The sequence below is a fragment of the Ursus americanus genome, chromosome 12 (assembly GCF_024610735.1).
Source record: "Ursus americanus isolate L20-20 chromosome 12, mUrsAme1.1.p, whole genome shotgun sequence".
In the NCBI taxonomy this organism is placed as follows: domain Eukaryota; kingdom Metazoa; phylum Chordata; class Mammalia; order Carnivora; family Ursidae; genus Ursus; species Ursus americanus.
In genome coordinates, this window is record NC_142138.1 from 29853893 (window position 1) to 29873153 (window position 19261).

The 19261-nt window shown below is 36.1% G+C and overlaps 1 protein-coding gene and 3 non-coding genes across 5 annotated transcripts; all 4 read left to right on the forward strand.

The window, feature by feature from the left end:
* The first annotated feature begins 9314 nt into the window (after positions 1-9314).
* Positions 9315-17825, forward strand: RABGGTB (Rab geranylgeranyltransferase subunit beta). Of its 2 annotated transcripts, XM_087866009.1 has the most exons (9): positions 9315-9410; positions 10466-10573; positions 11663-11860; positions 12455-12560; positions 13408-13460; positions 13544-13654; positions 14775-14900; positions 16697-16850; positions 17230-17825. In XM_087866009.1, the coding sequence occupies exons 1-9, from the start codon at positions 9342-9344 to the stop codon at positions 17364-17366; spliced, it is 1062 nt and encodes a 353-aa protein (XP_087722135.1). In that variant the 5' UTR covers positions 9315-9341; the 3' UTR covers positions 17367-17825. The 2 variants fall into 2 exon arrangements, with proteins under 2 accessions (XP_087722135.1, XP_087722136.1); XM_087866010.1 differs by lacking the exons at positions 9315-9410; positions 10466-10573 and adding an exon at positions 10580-10719.
* LOC123795472 (small nucleolar RNA SNORD45) lies at positions 10191-10269 on the forward strand. Its single transcript, XR_006780520.1, has one exon. It is a non-coding gene; the product is annotated as a small nucleolar RNA SNORD45 (small nucleolar RNA).
* Positions 10880-10963, forward strand: LOC123795471 (small nucleolar RNA SNORD45). Its single transcript, XR_006780518.1, has one exon. It is a non-coding gene; the product is annotated as a small nucleolar RNA SNORD45 (small nucleolar RNA).
* LOC123795473 (small nucleolar RNA SNORD45) lies at positions 12012-12083 on the forward strand. The gene has a single exon (XR_006780521.1). It is a non-coding gene; the product is annotated as a small nucleolar RNA SNORD45 (small nucleolar RNA).
* Positions 17826-19261: the final 1436 nt, after the last annotated feature.

Sequence of the window (19261 nt, forward strand, 5' to 3'; positions counted from 1 at the left end):
AGATTAAGGTGCTATCTAGGTTGGTTTCTGGTGAGCTCTTTTCCTGGCTTGTAAAGTGCCACCTTCTTACTGTGTTCTCACGTGGCCTCTTGTCTGCACATGCATGGTGAGAGAGAAAGCTCTGGTGTTTTTCTCTTCGTATAAGGACACCAGTCAACACCCAAAAAACAAATAATCCAATTAAGAAATGGGCAGAAGACATGATAGATATTTCTCCAAAGAAGACATCCAAATGACTTAACAGACATGAAAAGATTCTCAACATCACTAATTATCAGGGAGATGCAAATCAAAACCATGGAGATACCACTGCACACCTGTCAGAATGGCTAAAATTAACAACACAGGAAACAGCGGATGTTGGCAAGGATGCAGAGAAAGGGGAACCAGCCCTCTTATACTGTTGGTAGGAATGCAAACTGGTGCAGCCACTGTGGACGACAGTATGTAGTTTCCTCAAAAAGTTAAAAATAGAACTTCCCTACAATCCAGCAATTACATTACTAGGTATTTACCCAAGGATACAAAAATAGAGATTTGAAGGGCTACGTTCACCCTGATGTTTATAGCAGCATTATCAACAATAGCCAAACTATGGAGAGCCCAAGTGTCCATCGACATGAATGGATAAAGATGTGGTATATATATACAATGTAATATTACTCAGCCATTAAAAAAGAATGAAACCTTGCCATTTGCAAGGATGTGGATGGAACTAGAGTGTATTATGCCAAGCAAAATAAGTCAGAGAAAGACAAATACCATACAATTTCACTCATAGGTGGAATTTAAGAAACAAAACAGATGAACATATGGGAAGGAAAAAAAAAGATAATGGGAAGCACACCGTAAGAGACTCTTAAGGATAAAAAACAAACTGAGGGTTGATGGAGGTGGGTGGGGGATGAGTGAAATGGGTGATGGATATTAAGAAGGGCATTTGTTATGATGAACACTGGGTGTTGTACATAGTGATGAATCACTAAATTCTACTGAAACCAATATTATATGATATGTTAACTAATTAGAATTTATATAAAAATTTGAAAAGAAAAAAATTAAGAGTATTACACAGAAATTACAAGTTAAATAGAATATTTTCCAAATGCAGATTTGAACTTCCAATACATAACTCCAAAAATTTACCTACGAATTCTAAACATAAGGCTTCTAGACATATACATGTATTCCAAAGTCATATGATGATGAAAATAATTATTAAAGTACCCTTGATTATAAGTATTAAGCAATTTTGTAACTATCAAATAAGACTTTTTAGTCGCAAAGAACACAAATGAACTTAAGCTACTTTATGAAAAAAGTGAACAAATGTCTTTTGAGTGTATTGAAGTGCCTCATGGATCCTAAGGGCAGGAATGGAGTCAGTTTTAGGAAGTGTCTAGGACCCAAATAGTCTTTAGAAATCCATGAAATACTGTTTTTCTACCTTTCAACTCTACTTCTCACTGGCATGTTTCATTTTTTCTCGTTCTGTAGCCTAGCTTTCTCTGCTTCTTTGATCCAATGATAGAATAAGACTTAATATTTATGTATTTGATTTCTCGTGACTTACATAACTGGCTAGGGCCATTACGGACAGCATGGGGAGAGTCCTAGACTACAAACATGATTCTTAGTTGCCTACATCTGTGAATTGATGGTTGTAACATAGCTGGTATGTTTCCGGCAATTTTAATGACTATTTAAGGAATGTGCCATAGTCACCAATTTGCATAAAAAGGTAGAGATCATTCCAAGACTCCTCTGGATTTAAAAACTGGCTGTTTATATGGCCTCTGGAATGATGTCCATTAATTTGAATGCATTACCCATGATCAAATACTACAAAAGGTCTTTGGAGACCGAAGATTAAATCCTACAGGAAGCACTTAAAAAAAAAAAAAAAAAAAAACATGTGTTGAAGATTTCATTTAACTCACTAATGAATGAGGGAACTAATAGGATGTTAAAACTGATATAAGGGAGAATTTGAAGAACAGATATATAGGCAATCAAATACTTAAAAGAATTTGCTAATAGATATAAAACTTTAATAACTCATAGGGCAAAAAAATCTACAGGGGTCATCTTTTCCTTGGAGCAAAATTCAACTGTACTTCATTGTTCATTTGCATTACTATCCATTTTCTATAATTTAACTTTTAAGTTTACAGAGTTGTAAAACAGCCTAGCCAATAGAAAGACAATCACAGGTATATACCCCTTCAGGTAATACCCTCAGGGTCCATTAGATAATACCTAGCCCTCCACTGAAAGAACACTCAGTCATTCCTTTTATTCATTTCTGTGTTTTTGACAATGTTTCTTGACAGCCTCTTCCTTGTGATCGTAAATAACCTGCCAAGATTACTCTTGATACAAAAAGACAGGTTTCATTATGTTTGGCCAGATTATTGCCACAGTGTTAATTAACCATATAAGCCTCTTTGAATTTACTCTGCAAATCCAGAGACATACTGTGCTGAACAATTACCAAAACTGCAGGATTAACTTCTGTCTGAAAGTTTTCATAAGAACACTCAAATTAGACTTTTAAAAGCCTCTATAGACACCTGTGTGGCTCAGTAGGTTAAGCATCTGACTCTTGGTTTCAGCTCAGGTCATGATTGCATGGATAGTCTCTCCCTTTGCCCCTTTCCCTGCTCTCACTCTCTCTTCAATCAATCAATCAATCAATCAATCTTTAAAAAATTAAAAAAAAAAGCCTCTCTAATTTGCTATCTCAAGGCTATGGAACCAAGCCCAAGAAACTCTGTACCAGAGTTCTCTAGTAGTACCTAAGAATTTGGGTGAATTTCTCTCCTCAGCATCTCCAAAATTTTCTACAGTTCCTGGCTTGCTAAAAAGGGCCCTTCCTTACCACCTGTAAGACTGGAACCCTGTACCATTCCAGTTTTACTGGGACAGCATCTAAAGCAGTGACTCAATATACACAACTTGTTTTCTTAATGTACTTTTCAAACCTGATTACATGAGAATTATTCTCAAATATGACACTCCAGGAATAGCCTTGGGTACACAATCAATTTGTTTAATTATATCCTGGTAAACAGGAGTACAGATTCATTTTGAATATTGCCATAAAGTGTAAGGAGACTCAGAAAATGCTTCTCAATTCTAGGGACTCAGTGAGTACCAGACACCAATTTCCAGTTTACAAAAACACAGTCCACTAAATTGAGGAGAGCCTAAGAATTAAAAAGGGCTTCCTCATATATCCATAGAAACAGAACATTATAACTGCATGAACAATATTCCAAATAAGTAACTATGATTAAGTTCCCCTCATTGGCTCATTCAGTTCTCTGTAATTTTTCTGCTGGATTTTGAGTCAGTAAACTGCTTTCAAGAAGCCTCTCCTTCCAGACTAAAGAGTCCTAGAAATCCTGACTCAGTCTAATGGTATGCTGTGAAATTTGTCTAAGCTATGTCCACTTGGAAGTCTGTACCCAAAAGACTATTCTTGAAAGTATCTACAATAGTTTAAAGTACCTGATACTTTCCATGAGGCTTTGAGACTGTCCCTGAACGTGCAAACTTTGGCCTACAGCTTATAAGAGAGCCTTCAAGCTAGCATCAGAGAAAAACAGAAACGATCTGTAAATGACTGTCCTAGCTCAGGCTGCTGTAACAAAGCAATAGACTGGATTAAACCACCAACTTTGCTTTCTCAAAATTCTGGAGGCTGGAAAGTCCAATATCAAAGCACCTGCCCACTTCTGTGTTATAGACTGTTAACTTCTTATATCCTCCCATGGCAGAAATAGGGTCAGAGAGCCCTCTGGGGTCCCTTTTTACAGGGCATTAATCCCATCCATGAGGACTCCACTTTAATGTGACTTAATTACCTCCCCAAACCCTCACTTCCTAATACCATCACACTGGGGACTAAGATTTCGACATTAAAAATTTGGGGGGGGACAGAAATATTCACTCCATTGCAATGACTAAGACTGAAGGTTATAGGTAATTACTATATCCAATAATAGAATGAAAGTAAAAAAAATCTCTGTGAAAACACAGTGCATAACTGTTTCACAAGAATTTAACAATTATTTCCCCTGGGGGAAACAACAGTGGCAAATCTCCATGTCCTTTTCATAAAGTACACAATTTTGGCCATGTTTATGTTAATAACATTTTAACTAAACAAATTTAAGCTAAAGAAGGCTGAGTTGATTTATTTACCAACTTTTCCTATAAAGCTCACACAATAGTGTTGATAATTAAGAAATACGGAGCACATAAAGTAAACTTAATTATTTCTAATATCTTTTTATTTTTTAATTTTTTAAAAGATTTTATTTATTTGACAGAGAGAGAGAGAGAGACAGCACAAGCAGCCACTAGTGGCAGAGGGAGAGGGAGAAGCAGGCTCCCCACTGAGCAGGGAGCCTGATGCAGGGTTCGATCCCGATGCAGGGCTTGATCCCAGGATCCCACGGTCTTGGGGTCATGACCTGAGCCTAAGGTGGACACTTAACCAACTGAGCCACCCAGGTGCCCCTAATACCTTTCTTTTTATAAAGTGAAAGAATAGATTCCTCCATCCTGGTCCTCCCTCCCGCAGGAAATTTCACAGATACATTTAGGTGTAAAATAGATCCTGAAATTTTTATTTTTCTTTGTTCAAGGTTTGACCTTGGGAAGGCAAAATTAAAAGAGATGTCAGAGATAATTTGATCATTTGATTAAGATAGGATTATAGGTGCCTGAAAAAGAAGGCTTGGTTATCTATTTAATTAAAGGGACAATACACAAAAATGAATACAGAAGAATGTACTGTAGCATGATTATAAGAACTTAAGACATTTCTCAAATGAGGAATGTTTGCTCCTTTTTCTTTTTAATAATTAAAGATATGATAAAGTCAACATATAGAGCATAGAAGATTTATTCTGGTAAGACAAAATCTCTGCTATCTAAGCAGAAGGTAAAGACGAACCTTTTACTTTCGGGATTGGTGAGTGAGCCAAGGAAGCAAGCCCGTTAAAACAGACTGAACTTTGCCAAAATTGTAGCATAGCCCAGTATCTTTTCAGACTCTGGGATTACACACCAAGACAGACAAAATCCACTTCCCTCAAATTTTGTCTTTCACAATGCCGTTCCATATTCTAGAACAAACTGATAATTTGAAACATACTATTATTTTCTCTTGAAAAATAAAAACACGTACATAGTTGTATTTCTCTGTCATTATTGCAGGCGCCCCAAAGTTCATGAATATTAACACAATTTTATACAGCTGTACCTGTCCTTTTATACCTTAAAGTGGCAAAAAGAACCATTTATTAACTTAACTCAAAGATATCACTTAATCCATAGCATATTGAAATAAGAACCAAAAGTATATTATGCTCAGTAATCAAGGTTTTAATATTCTATCCAAGAAACAATCTAGGCTTGCCATGATTATTAATTAAGTAACTCAAACTAATTAAATTTCCTAAAGTTCTTGAAAATTATCTTTAATCTGACACAATTGAAAACATACGTATTGTTGGAAAAGAATGTTTGTTAGAATTATGATTCAATTTAGTGGAAGCCAAATTTTATTTTAATGTACAGAGCTTTAAGAAAGAAAATTAATTGGCCATATTTTTATTAGATTGTAATAACCAAGTAATAGTGCGTGAAATCACATATCACAAAAATATAAACCGTATATATAACTGAGCTGTCTCAGAAGATTTTAATGATAGTGTATATTTATACCATGTCATAGACCCAATTACCAAGAGAAAAACACAAGTGAACAACAGGGAAATGGCAATTCACTATGAAACAGAGTAAATTATAATGTATTCTGAACAAATATCAACTCTTGCTGGAAATAAAGATACTGTTTTGTACCTAAAAGAAGCAGTCGACTCTTGATTTCGGTTCAGGTCATGATCTCAGGGTCCTGAGATTGAGCCCCAAGTTGGCTCTGAGCTCGGCATGGATTCTACTTGTCCCTCTCCCTCTGCTCTTCCTCCTGCTTCTCTCAAATAAATAAATAAATAAATAAAATCTTAAAAAATAAATGGCTTCAGAATTCTATTCCTTCTATACCCACATCTTACCTATCCAGTTCCTTTTGATACTACTTAGTTAGGAAGGCATACAATCCTAAGACTGTAGACAAGATTTCATTTGCTTGAATGGAATAAAAAAATGGAAGAGTAGAGATATCAGAAATGTCATACAATGTATAGAAAGTAATATCCTTTTACAAGTGGGATATGGGGCATGGAACATATAATATTGTGCTTCTACATTTGATATTTCAGAATGACTCAGTTATTATATTTCATTGATTCCAAAATGCACATTTTTTCATATTTAACATCTCAAAAATCTGGATAAGGTTTAGGTTGATAGCCATTGGTTGTTTTTTTCCACATTTGTTATCTTTTCAATTGGGATGTATCTTATAATCAATGGCATCTTAGGTAAAATATGGTATTGTTTGTCCTGGATATGCTATTCCATGACATAAAGATGTTAGACTAGAAACAGCTTAGATGCCAAATGCTAAGGAAACTATGTTCATAGTCACAATGTGGGCTTTGAACAAAATTGTAGGTAAAGAAAAACTTTTTTCATTCACAGAATATGTAATGGTGAACAAAGCAGACACAGCTCCCATAAAGCTCAGTGACTACAGCAGCATTGTCCAACAGAAATATAATATGATCTATCTCATGTAATCACAAATTTTCTAATAGTCAAAATTAAAAAAAGTAAAAAGAGGGACACCTGGCTGGCTTGGTTGGTAAAGCATGACACTCTTGATCTCAGTGTTGTGAGTTTGAGCCCCACGTTAGGTGTAGAGGTTACTTTAAAAAAGGTAAAGAAAAAGAGGGGAAAAGTAAAAAGCAATAGATGAAATTAATGTTAAGAATATAGTTTTATTTATCCCTATATGGCCAAATATTATTTCAACAATCAATACTTTTTAAATTGTTAATGAGATATTATAGTTTATTTTTCCCACTAAGTCTTTGAAATAGGGTGTGTGTTTTATACTTTGCAACACATCTCAGTTTAGATTGGCCGTTATCGGAAGTGTCCCATTTAGCTATATTACACAGCACACAGCACAGGTCTAGAGGCAGAGATGAACTTTTTACTTTTTTTAATATTTATTTTAGAGAAAGAGAGAGTGTGAGGAAGGCGGAGGGAAAGGAAAAGAGGGAGAGAGAGATAGAGGGTGAGCACAAGTGGGGGGAGGGAGGGAGAGAATCCTCAAGCAGACTCCCCGCTAAGTATTGAGCCCAACGGGGCTTGATCCAGGACCTGGAGACTATGACCAGAGCTGAAACCAAGAGCCAGATGCCCAATCGACTGAGTCACCTAGGTGCACCAAGGTGAACTTCTTTTTTTAATTAATACTGTTTTTTTTGGTTTGTTTTTGTAGCTACTTTTCCTTGGATGGGGGGATATTTTTATTTTTTGAAGAGGTAAAATTTACCAAATTTCAAAAGTACAAAGGTATTCAGTGAAAAATAAGCCTTCCTTTAATCCTGTCCCCAGCCAACCTCCTCCTGTAGGCAACTGCTTTTAGTAATTCTGTGCATTTGCAAATATATCCATATATTTTTCTTCTTTGTTTTCCACACAAATAGTAGCACACTATACACAGCTTGGCACTTTCTGTTTTTGTTTTCACTTAATATATTTTGGAGATTTTTCCATAGCAATGTATGCAGAGCTTCCTCATTCCCTTTCACAGCTGCATAACGAATACAATATAGTTTAACTTTTTAATGGTAATTAAGATATTTGTAATCTTTTGTTATTATAAAGTTGCACTATGAATATTCATGCACATAAGTCACTTCATACTCAAAGGACTGTATTTGTAGGATAAATACATAGAAACAGAATTGCTGAACGTAATTATAAGAATTGCTAGAACATATGCTTCCTATACAGATTTCCATTTTGCTCACCATTGTACCCCTAGAACCTATAATAATATTTGGCACATTCTAGAGTTTCACTATGTATTTGTTGAATGAATTTATAAAGTAGGAAGTGAGGCTTGTTTTTCATTCTTTCAGCAGTTACTGACTCAATCTGAATGGTACTTTTTGGATCTGATGCTTGTATTATTACTACTTTGAGCATTGCTTTTCCTAGAAGTCCTCTCTCCCTTGGTTTTCCTCCCTCTACCACATCACTCCCCCATCTGATTTAGAGGCAAAACAAAGCTGGGGAAATTACATTATATTTAGGACAGAGGGTTTTTTTTGTTTTTTTATTTTAAGACTTTATTTGAGAGAGAGAGAGAGCGCGCGCACACACACAAGCAGGGGGAGGACAAAAGGAGAGGGACAAGCGGACTCCCAGCTTAGCTCGGCTCAGCGCAGAGCCTGACAGGGACCTCAAGGCAGGGCTTCATCCCAGGACCCTGAGATCCTGACCTGAGCCAAAGTCAGAGACTTAACCCGCTGAGACCCCCAGGCATTTAGCGCAGACTTTTTAAGACAAAAAGTATTAGGGCTAGAGACAGTCATCACTTAATGGTAAAAGGATCAACTCACCAGAAATAGATACCAAACTTACATGCATTTAATAAAGTAGCCTCACACTATAAACGGGAATATCAACGGAATTACAGGGAGAAAAAAATGAAATCTATCATCATAACAGATTCAACACTCTTAATTATTGATAGCCCATATATGTCAGTGTGTCAGGAACACTTCTCCAAATCGTTACTGAATGTAATAATACATTGTAAGGGTATGGGGTGACAGTATTTTCTAATGGGTGCTCAAAATACTTAAGTATGAAAGACCTAAGGAAGCACAAATGAAAATAGCTGTAATAACAGCCCTAGCAAATCTGAATTTCACGGAACGCTTGTGAAAAGAACATGGATGTTTCTTCTTCAAAAGTAATTGACAAAACTTCCAGCTAGTAGCACTTGCTGAGGAAGTGAAGGGAGTGAGAGAGTCACATCCAGAACCGAGAAGGCAAACAGGAAGGAAATGTGAACATTTTATTAACATTCACTCAAAAACATTTATTGAACACTTCCTACATGCAAGAATTCTACTAATTACCATCCACTTCAGATCTTCAAAGAGCCTCAAGAACAAATCACTTTTTAAAAATAATTCAGATATTTACATATTACTTAAAAATTTTAGACAAATCAAGGTCATTACAGGACGAGAAAATGGGCGCCAGAGAATTTAGGCTCAGGCAGCGAGGACAGCTATGAACAGTCGGCGGGGTCCTAGGACAGCCAAGCGGCTGCTCCTTCCTACAGGCGGGACTGTGGTCAGCTATGCCTGTGCTAGGAAGGGACCTGGGGGGAGCTTATGCGCAGGCGCGTGCCGCCTAACTCTGCCGAGGAACGAACCAAAGTTCTCTTTTCGGTCTCAGACATGGTGAGTGAGGTGGTTCTTTGCTGTGGCTGCCCGGGTGGCGTCTAGGTCGAGTAATACTGGGCAGCTCAGTCACCCTAATTGCTTAACAAGTCATTGGAGAACGGTTGGGTTAAGACACCGGCTTTGGAAGGTTTCTTTAGGCTCAGAGAGGGTGAAGAATTACTCAGCGTTTTCTGCAGACTTCGGGAGCGCACGTATGGCTTCTGATTTTATCTAGGCTTTCTCCTAAGAGGCAGGCCTCAAGATTCAACGGCCCGATTTCTTCATTCCTCAAAAAAGCCGGGCCAGTCGGTGGTTCTTTTTTCCTTTCTACGTTTTATGGCTGAAAATCTGTAATGTCATTACTGGTATGGTCTTTGAAGATGCAGTGTATTTTAAGTGGTGGGATCTGATGGAAATTCTCAATTCTTTTCGGTAATCGTCATGGCCTACTTACAGTGAGTTTAATGCTGTCTCGATTACAATAAGAAATGCGGAAACTAGAGCAGCATCCATTTCCTGAGGGCTTGCTGCAAATGAGGAAACTAAGACTAAAGCTGGAGAAGATGAGGCTAGAGGAACTTACTGATAAATAACCTAGGATTAATAAAATTTCGTTAAAGAATTTTACTGCAAAGTATGCGCTAGCTATATTTTATATATAAATATTTAATATTTTTATTTTAATGCTTCAGCTTTCTGCTGCATGTAAACTAAGTTCTGAATTGGCAAGATTGGCTGGCTGTTCTGTGGTGTTTAAGTGAAAGATAAGCAACATCAGATGAGGGTAATAATTTTTCGGGTCAATGATGAGCTGGCATGTATTCTGAATCTGAAGTTGATTATTACTACTTTAGCTCTAGAATTACTCTGAGACCTGAAAAATACCCGAATCTTTACAAGGGCTTTAGTGCTTAAGTTCTTTCTGGTTAAGATACTTAGCAGTTTTTATATAGAAAATTTCTGTGTGGCAAGATGGAATGAGAGTGTAAAGTTCAGATGAATATTGAATATACACTGGGGTCAAGCATTAAAAAATGAACAGTTACAAAGTCACTGCTTTTTTATTTTGAAAGGGCACACCGCAGAAGGATGTTACTATCAAGTCAGATGCACCTGACACGCTATTGTTAGAGAAGCATGCAGATTATATTGCGTCCTATGGCTCAAAGAAAGATGATTATGTATGTATGATTTGATGTTGAAAGTTTGTTTTATTTTGAAGAAATGAGACTGTTAATGCGTAAACAGTAAGTAGGTCAGTATTTGTGGCCCATTAAAAATGGTAACTCTTGCATGCCAAGGACTGAAGATCTCTCCATGAAGTGCAGTGAGTGTACCTTTTGCTATCTTAGGTTGAGGTCTATCAGAATTAACCGTAGTTCTCAGAGGCTTTGACAGACCAAATAGATTCCCCATCTGCCCAGATTTTTAAGAGGTTTGAGGTACAGAAGGAATGTGTATTTTTGTACTTGAGGTATTATTTTCAAGGTCAGTGATGTGTTGGCATGTATTACCTGAATTTATGGCTGATATGTAGTAACACTTTAGCTCTAGAATTACGCTGAGACCTTGAAAAGGTTTTACCTTAAGTTTCAAACCTTGAAGAATAGTTTTCCTCTCTGGGACAATCTTAGAAAAAAGTAATGAAACTGGAAGTAAATATTTTTCCCTGTAGTGTCCAAACAACTGAATTAATTTACCATCTTGGGAAACATCTAGTATTGATGAATTTCCCTAAGACTACTCACCTGATTTAGAACCTTAACATGTAATGCATTGGTGACTAGCATAAATTTATTTACTAGTCTCTGTACCAGTTTTTATGTCTCTTTGATTAGCCACTGTTAGCTGTTTTATCTTTAGCATGCCTTGGCCATTTTGGTTTTCAAGTAGTTGTACCACTTAACTAATAGGGAGTAGATAGGCTTTGTACACAGTCCGTATATTAATAGAATGGATGTCTGAATAAGTATGTAGGTACTCTGAAAGAAATACTCTGTCCCCAAGCTTAAAAAAAGTTGGTAAATTTTTGACTTAACCTTGTGGTTGGCTCTAAGGAGAGATTAAAGTCCTATTTGTATTGTTAGTCACAGATGAGTTTATCATATGCATCTCAGATACTACCCCCTCCCGAGCCACAAATTTAAAATAGATACTGACGTTAGGATCAATTGAATTAAACAGTGTGGCTAGTTAGTTCTGTGTGTTCTATCACTTTAATAACCCTGCATCAATTCAAACTGGCACATTAAAATAATTGTGTATTTTAGGAATACTGTATGTCTGAGTATTTGAGAATGAGTGGTATCTATTGGGGTCTGACTGTAATGGATCTCATGGGACAACTACATCGGATGAATAGAGAAGAAATTCTGACATTTATTAAGTCGTGTCAGCACGAGTGTGGTGGAATAAGTGCTAGTATCGGACATGACCCTCATCTTTTGTACACTCTAAGTGCTGTCCAGGTAAATACTTAATAATTATTTAACAATCTTGGTAGTGTATTCTCTTACCTGAGAATGGAGAAAGTGAATTGGGTATTAAGAACATGACAAACTTGGTATCTATGTCAAAAAAGTTTTCCTAATCTTTTCAAAAAAAGTGTGTTTTCTACAAGGTCTATGATGTGATGGCATGTATTAGCTGAATCCAAAGTTGATGTAAATTGTAAAATTACACTGAGACCTTGAGTGGTAAAGTGTTTATTTTCAGTATATGTAAATAACTTGAAAATCACCAAGTAGGGTAAATGTTTTAATTTTGGTAATAGTGAAGATTCACAATTACGGCTTTAAAGTCTACTTTTGTATATGTAAGCTAATATATTTAAAAGTTTCAGAATGCTAAGTTACAATTTATATGTAGGAAATAAATTCTTTACTACGTTACTGGTTTGGGTTTGTTGATAATGCCTGTGGCATAGTAGAAGATAGCGAAAAGGTCACAATATGCATAGACAAAAGGACATGGTTGCTTGACAATTTAAAAGGTAGTTGAGGAAGAACATCATTAGAGCAAACTTAGTGTTGAAGTATTTACTTGTTTTGTTTTTGTTACAGATTCTTACTCTTTACGATAGTATTAATGTTATTGATGTAGATAAAGTTGTGGAATATGTTCAGAGTCTACAAAAAGAAGATGGTTCTTTTGCTGGAGATATTTGGGGTAATGTCCATCTAATCCATGCTACCCAAAATACCAATATTAAAATCTCTGTTTTGTGTATATTGTAGTGATAAGGTTTGTTGAAAGTTTTTAAGTACAATAAATTGGAGGCTTTGCTAATAATTATAAGGAAATTTTTAAGTTTTTGATCTTTTCAGGTCCCACTAAGCAGCTGGTCTTAACTGAAGTTAACTGGTCTGCTGGAAGTTCCAGCATGCACTGTGCTAGTTATATCGAACTGGATATACTGGAACAGAGGGGGCCAGACTAAAATTTGAGGTAGGTGAAATTTTTTCCCCCAGTATTTGGTGGCTTTGTAAAGTTTTTTTTTTTTTTTTTTTTTTAAATAAACTATTTACTGGAGAGGGAGAAATATTCAAAAAACTTTACAAACTTACTGGATATTTGAGTGGAGGGAGGGAATAGTACTATACTTGATAAATGTAGATAATCTTTGCTTTAGGGCTGAATACAGTGCAGGCCGGAGAGACCAGCTGCTTCATGGGATGTGAAAATCTACTTTTATATAATAGGGTAAGTTTATTGTCATTATTAGAAATTGAATAGTCCTTTTGGTTCTGTGTTACCTTCCCTTTCTGGGTGATCTAAGCAACGTAAGATAATTTTGCTGTATTTTTGACAAAACAATTATCTAGTTCTTGGATTCCTTAAAAGTGATTTTACTTCAAATTCAGCTTTCCTGGTGATTTAAAAGTAAATGTTAAGCTTGAACTCATGGAAATTTAAACATGGTAGTTGTACAGTTTGTTTTTAGTTAACTGGTAATTATATATTAGGGTCAGATGCCTCTGGTAACAGTTTTGTTTAGATTTCCTTTTTCTTTTAGGAGAAATTGATACAAGATTCTCTTTTTGTGCGGTGGCAACCTTGGCCCTGTTGGTAAGTTTTAAATATTGTATTGGAATAATTAAGTGCTCATGATGATTCTGGAATTCAATAGGCATATTTTTTTCTGTTTGTAGGGGAAGCTAGATGCTATTAATGTGGAAAAGGCAATCGAATTTGTTTTATCGTGTATGAACTTCGATGGTGGATTTGGTTGCAGGCCAGGTTCTGAATCCCATGCTGGGCAGGTAATTTATTAATGCAGATTAAAATAACGTCAGTTTGTCAGTTTTGAAGGGATAAGTGTAATAAACTGGGAAAATATATTAATAGCAGTTTCAGTGCCTGTTACATATGACTGAAGTTAATTTAAATGTAATGTGGAATGTTACATAAGAATTGCTTAAATGCAGATAAAGGCATTTTTACAGTAGTTTTATATACATTCCTTGTTGGTGGAAGCCCCTGGCCGAGGCAAGCATAAGTAGGTTTGTTACCGTGAAAGATAGATTTTTATTTTCCATTATCCCCCCTCCCCCCCACACACGAAGTTTTTTTTTTTTTAAGTAATCTTTATACCCAGTGTGGGGCTCAAACTCACAACCCCAGGATCAGGAGTTGGATATTCTTCCAATTGACCCCTATTTTCCATTAGTTTTTAAGTAGTTGGAAACATTCCTTTCCCTACCTATCCTGAACACCTATTTGCTTGTGCCAGAGAGGCAAATTGTATTTGTAAGTAGTATTTGTACTGTTGTACATTGTATCTGTAAATAGTTGTCCAATAAAATTTGCTTTTAGAGCCACCTGGCTGGCTCTTTTGGTAGAGCATAAGACTCTTGATCTTGGGGGGCGCCTGGGTGGCACGGCGGTTAAGCGTCTGCCTTCGGCTCAGGGCGTGATCCGGGCGTTGTGGGATCGAGCCCCACATCAGGCTCCTCCGCTGTGAGCCTGCTTCTTCATCTCCCACTCCCCCTGCTTGTGTTCCCTCTCTCACTGGCTGTCTCTATCTCTGTCGAATAAATAAATAAAATCTTAAAAAAAAAAAAAGACTCTTGATCTTGGGGTTGTGAGTTTGAGCCCCATGTTGGGTGTAGAGATTACTTAAAAATAAAATCTTTTAGAAAAATTTTTGCTTTTAGCCATGAACAAATGTTGGTAATAGTATTTCATTGCAGAATTGGATCCCAGAATTAGTATGTTTGGATTCGTTCAGATATTTATGTGATATTTACATGTTTGCAATTCTGACTTGTTAATAGAAAGCAAGTTTTTAGACATAAAATGGTGTTTTAATTGAGTAGTTTTTATCACTACATTACTGTTGAAAAATTATTATACACATGTACTTTATGTCTGTAATTTTAGATCTATTGTTGCACAGGATTTCTGGCTATTACTAGCCAGTTGCATCAAGTAAATTCTGATTTACTCGGTTGGTGGCTTTGTGAACGACAGTTACCATCAGGTGGACTCAATGGAAGGCCAGAGAAGGTATTGTTTCATAAGATATACTGTGTTCTAATAGCTTTATAACTACTATAGCTTCTTGTAAATTGATAATGTGCTATTATCCCTTCCGCCATTGTAATTTTTCATTTGTACTTCCTAAAAAAAATGCTCTTGGCAAAAGTAAAACAGCTGGAGTGAAGATACTTATTAATTATGGTATCCATTTAAAAGGCTCTTGAGGAAAAGATGTGTATGCTACCTTCTGATGATCTTTTTATGACAAACCTGTCTTCTGGTCTTTCCTGTCCTGAAGTGCATTCTGGAGTTACCTGAAGGAAAACAAAAAAATGACAAATATCTTAGCTTTGAAATGTATTTGTATTCAGACATAGTATGTATTCTTAAAGCGTCTTTTTCCCTATCCTGAAGTTCTCGTATTTTTCAGGCATTGAAATGAAGCTATTTCCTTAAGCTTTTAGTTCTAGACTTACGCCAGGGAAAATCAGTCCTGCATTAAAAGCTTTCTTTATATCTGGGACCCGAAGAGTACTGTTAATGAACACGTGTATCTTGTACAGAAATTTCTGAGTCTGATTATGGGTGTGAAAGGACAATTAATTTGTCAAATCAATGATTTTTAGAAATTATGTTACAAACTTTTTATTTAAAATCTTTATTAATTTTTTTAAGAAAAACCCAATTTTTGACAGATTGATTTGGAGAAAAGGGAATCAAATTTTCCTTTGCATGTCCACAGTTCTCGTTAGCTCTCACACATTATGTTCTAAATTGGGACTGTAAGGGCCAGGTAGTAAATATTTTCAGTTCTGTAGAATATACAGTCTTGTTTGCAAGTACATAACTACCCTAAAGAGCAGATAGTGCCATAGACCATAAGAAACCAGTGGGCATGGCAGTGTTTCAGTAAAATAACAGTGGTTACATTTGAATTTCATATGATTTTCCTATCACAAGACTATGTTTTTTGTTTTCCTGGTTTTGGGGGGGTTGATTTGTTTTTTTAAGACTGTGTATTTTAAAAGACAATTTACACATAGAAAAACTTATTTGGTTGTAGTGTAGTCTAGTTTTGACTCAGGGGCTGTAGCTTGCTGGATCCTTGACAGAAAATATGATAGGGCGTGGTGGTGCTTTTGTCTGAGTCATTCTATTTTTGTCTTAGCTTTGCTTGGTCAATGAGTAAGTTGGGTAGGGAAATACCCACAGGTGGTTTCTAGCTAGTTATAGTCCAATGAAAAACCTGCGCAACTTTGACAGTTAGAAAATGGGTCAGGGTTGGGATTGCCAGGAATCTGCACTTAGAGTGTAGGACAGTTTTTTATGTGCCTATGAATCACCAAGTGATGTTGTTGAAATGGTTCTTCAGTTGAAGATGAGATATTCTGCATTCTTTAAACCCAGATGACCCATGTTTTGAGGATCCAGGCTTTTTAGGTTGTTTTAAGCAAGTATATACCTACCTGGACAGCACTTGTTGAAAATGCTCTACCTAGGGAAATAGAACATATATCACCATGGATTTCATGAGCGTTAACCACCAGCTTCTTGGATAAGGGGCGTTCATTGCAGATAAAATAAAAGTACAGGGATAGTTGTCACTGAGTACCTAAACTCTGAAACATTTAGCATAGGTGTCTGTGGATTGAAATGTTTGGTCTTTATGCCAGTGATTATCTTTAATTCTAAGCAATTGTATTTGTGGATTTTAGCATCTCTTAACTGCATGTCGGTCTATCCCTTAATCTCCACCACCCCATGTTTGGACTAGAGAATAAAATTGTGGCAACTGCTTGTGTTTTTTTTTTTTTCCCTGCTAGTTACCAGATGTATGCTATTCATGGTGGGTGTTGGCTTCCCTAAAGATAATTGGAAGACTTCATTGGATTGATGGAGAGAAACTTCGAAGTTTCATTTTAGCATGTCAAGATGAAGAAACAGGAGGATTCGCAGACCGACCAGGAGATATGGCAAGTATATTTCTAACCTGTTAATGTAATTCATTGCTTTGAGTTACTTTTATGGCATTGCCAGGCTTAGAAATGGATGATATTCAAAGTGTAGCTTTTAAAGCAGGGTACTTTTTTGGTAATTTTTATTTGAGAATATATGAAGACTATAGAACAAATTTACAGAAATTTGTATCCCTTAATTGTCAGAAAAATAGTGTATGGTAAAAAGTCCTATGTTAAAAAACCCCACAATTTGAAGCCATCATTTTTATTTTAGAAAACTAAGCATTTATTCAAGTAAAGAAAATAACAGTGGAATCCAATATAACTTGTTCAGAGGTAGGGTTTTAGAAGTTTTCATTTTTGTAATGCTCTATAATTCTTATTTTTTAAATAGGTAGATCCTTTTCATACTTTATTTGGAATTGCTGGATTGTCACTTTTGGGAGAAGAACAGATTAAACCTGTTAGTCCTGTTTTTTGCATGCCTGAAGAAGTACTTCGGAGAGTGAATGTTCAGCCTGAGCTAGTGAGCTAGACATTGATGGAGACGTGAGACATTGCTTAGTATAGTTTTGCCATCTTAACATTTCTGTAAAATGCTTATCAAACTTAAAAATGACTACTGTGTTACTATTTTGTATATGAATTATATTAATTTTAATAAATTATGTAATTATACATAATGTAAAATAAAGATCTTTATCTTCAGCTTTAGATTTTCTTCTGCAATGCTGTTATTCTGAGTACACTATTTTGTTTCTGCTTCGTTGTATTTATTTGTATGTTTCCTTAACAGCAAACGCAATTTAAGGAACTATTGAGTTAAAGAAGTCTTGTGTTCTACTTGTTTTTTCCATGTGCTTCTTTCATGTTATATAATAATGGCTAATGTAAATTGGTCTCTATCAGTGAGAATGTTAACTGATGAAAATTGATAAATCCATCCATATATGAATTTAAAAGATGCACCAGAATAAATGGCTGTTGAAATTTGGGACTGTTTCGTAAGTTTATGGTTACTCTGAATCGATGACAGTAATTTAGGTAAATGACGCATTTCACTGTCTTAGAATAGGACTGCATTCTGGACTACATTCTTATTTTTTAAACATTTTTATGTCAGAATGCCAGCCACGTACCCAAGGAATTGTTGGCCTTTAAAGGAAATAAAGCTGATAGTTTCCAGAAAGTTTTTTGTAACTGTTTCCCAAAAGACGAAAATGAACACAAGTATTCCTGGGACTTTTAGATTCTTGATGAAAATAAAGTATTTCAGTGAACATTTTTCTTGAAATGGAAGTTGAAATTTTCTCAAACATGTTGGCAATACTCTAGTAGTTTTTTTTTTTTTTTAAGATTTTATTTATTTATTTGATAGAGATAGAGACAGCCAGCGAGAGAGGGAACACAAGCAGGGGGAGTGGGAGAGGAAGAAGCAGGCTCATAGCGGGGAGCCTGATGTGGGGCTTGATCCCATAACACTGGGATCACACCCTGAGCCGAAGGCAGACACTTAACTGCTGTGCCACCCAGGCGCCCCAATACTCTAGTAGTTTTAAGAATGATGATTAGTGGGGCTCTTGGCTGGCTCAGTTGGTAGAGCATGTCACTTTTGATCTTAGGGTGGTCAGTTCAAGCCCCATAGTGGGCGTAGAGTTTACTCAAGAATGAGTAGTTTACTCAAGAATGGTTCACTTAAACATCATTCACCAATGCAGATTTTAACATCTTGAAAAAGAGCAGATGCTTGAAATTTATACCATTCTTTTGACAGTTCACTAAAGAGTTCAGGCTGAATTGTCACTATTTTTCTGAAAGTTTGGGATTGGTTGGAACATAATCTTATTAAAATGGTATCGCTGAAAGTATTTGAAGGAATTTTGAGGATTCCAGTCATTGCATATGGGTGAACTGTGCTGTTAGACACCTGACATATTGAGGTAATTTAGCAATTGCATGAATTCAGTTTTGTTTTACTGAACTATGGTTGACACACAGTGTTGCATTAGTTTCAGGTGTACAACATAGTGATTTCACAAGTCTGTTAAATTATGCTCAGTAATGTTTGAGTATCTTCCAATAGAGGTATCCAGAGTATTTTCTCAATCCTAGTTTCTCTGTGAAGTTGGTACTATTTCTATATTCAAGAAAATAGGCACAGAATTTAGTTTCATGGAGGTCATTTGTTGCAAAGCTAGAGTTTGGATTTGTATAGTCTGTTCTTAACTAATTTGGACCTGCGGTACAAGAAATTGGGAACTGTCCAAGAGAGAGCTCATCCATTCTTGACCTAGTTCTTAGGGTACTGTGCAAACTGTCATGTGTTTAATGGATGAATATTATCTCATGATAATGACAACAGCCTTGTGGATATTTAAGCTGTAGGAGGTTAATGTCTCCTGTGTTTCTCCATAAGAGCAATGTTAGGTG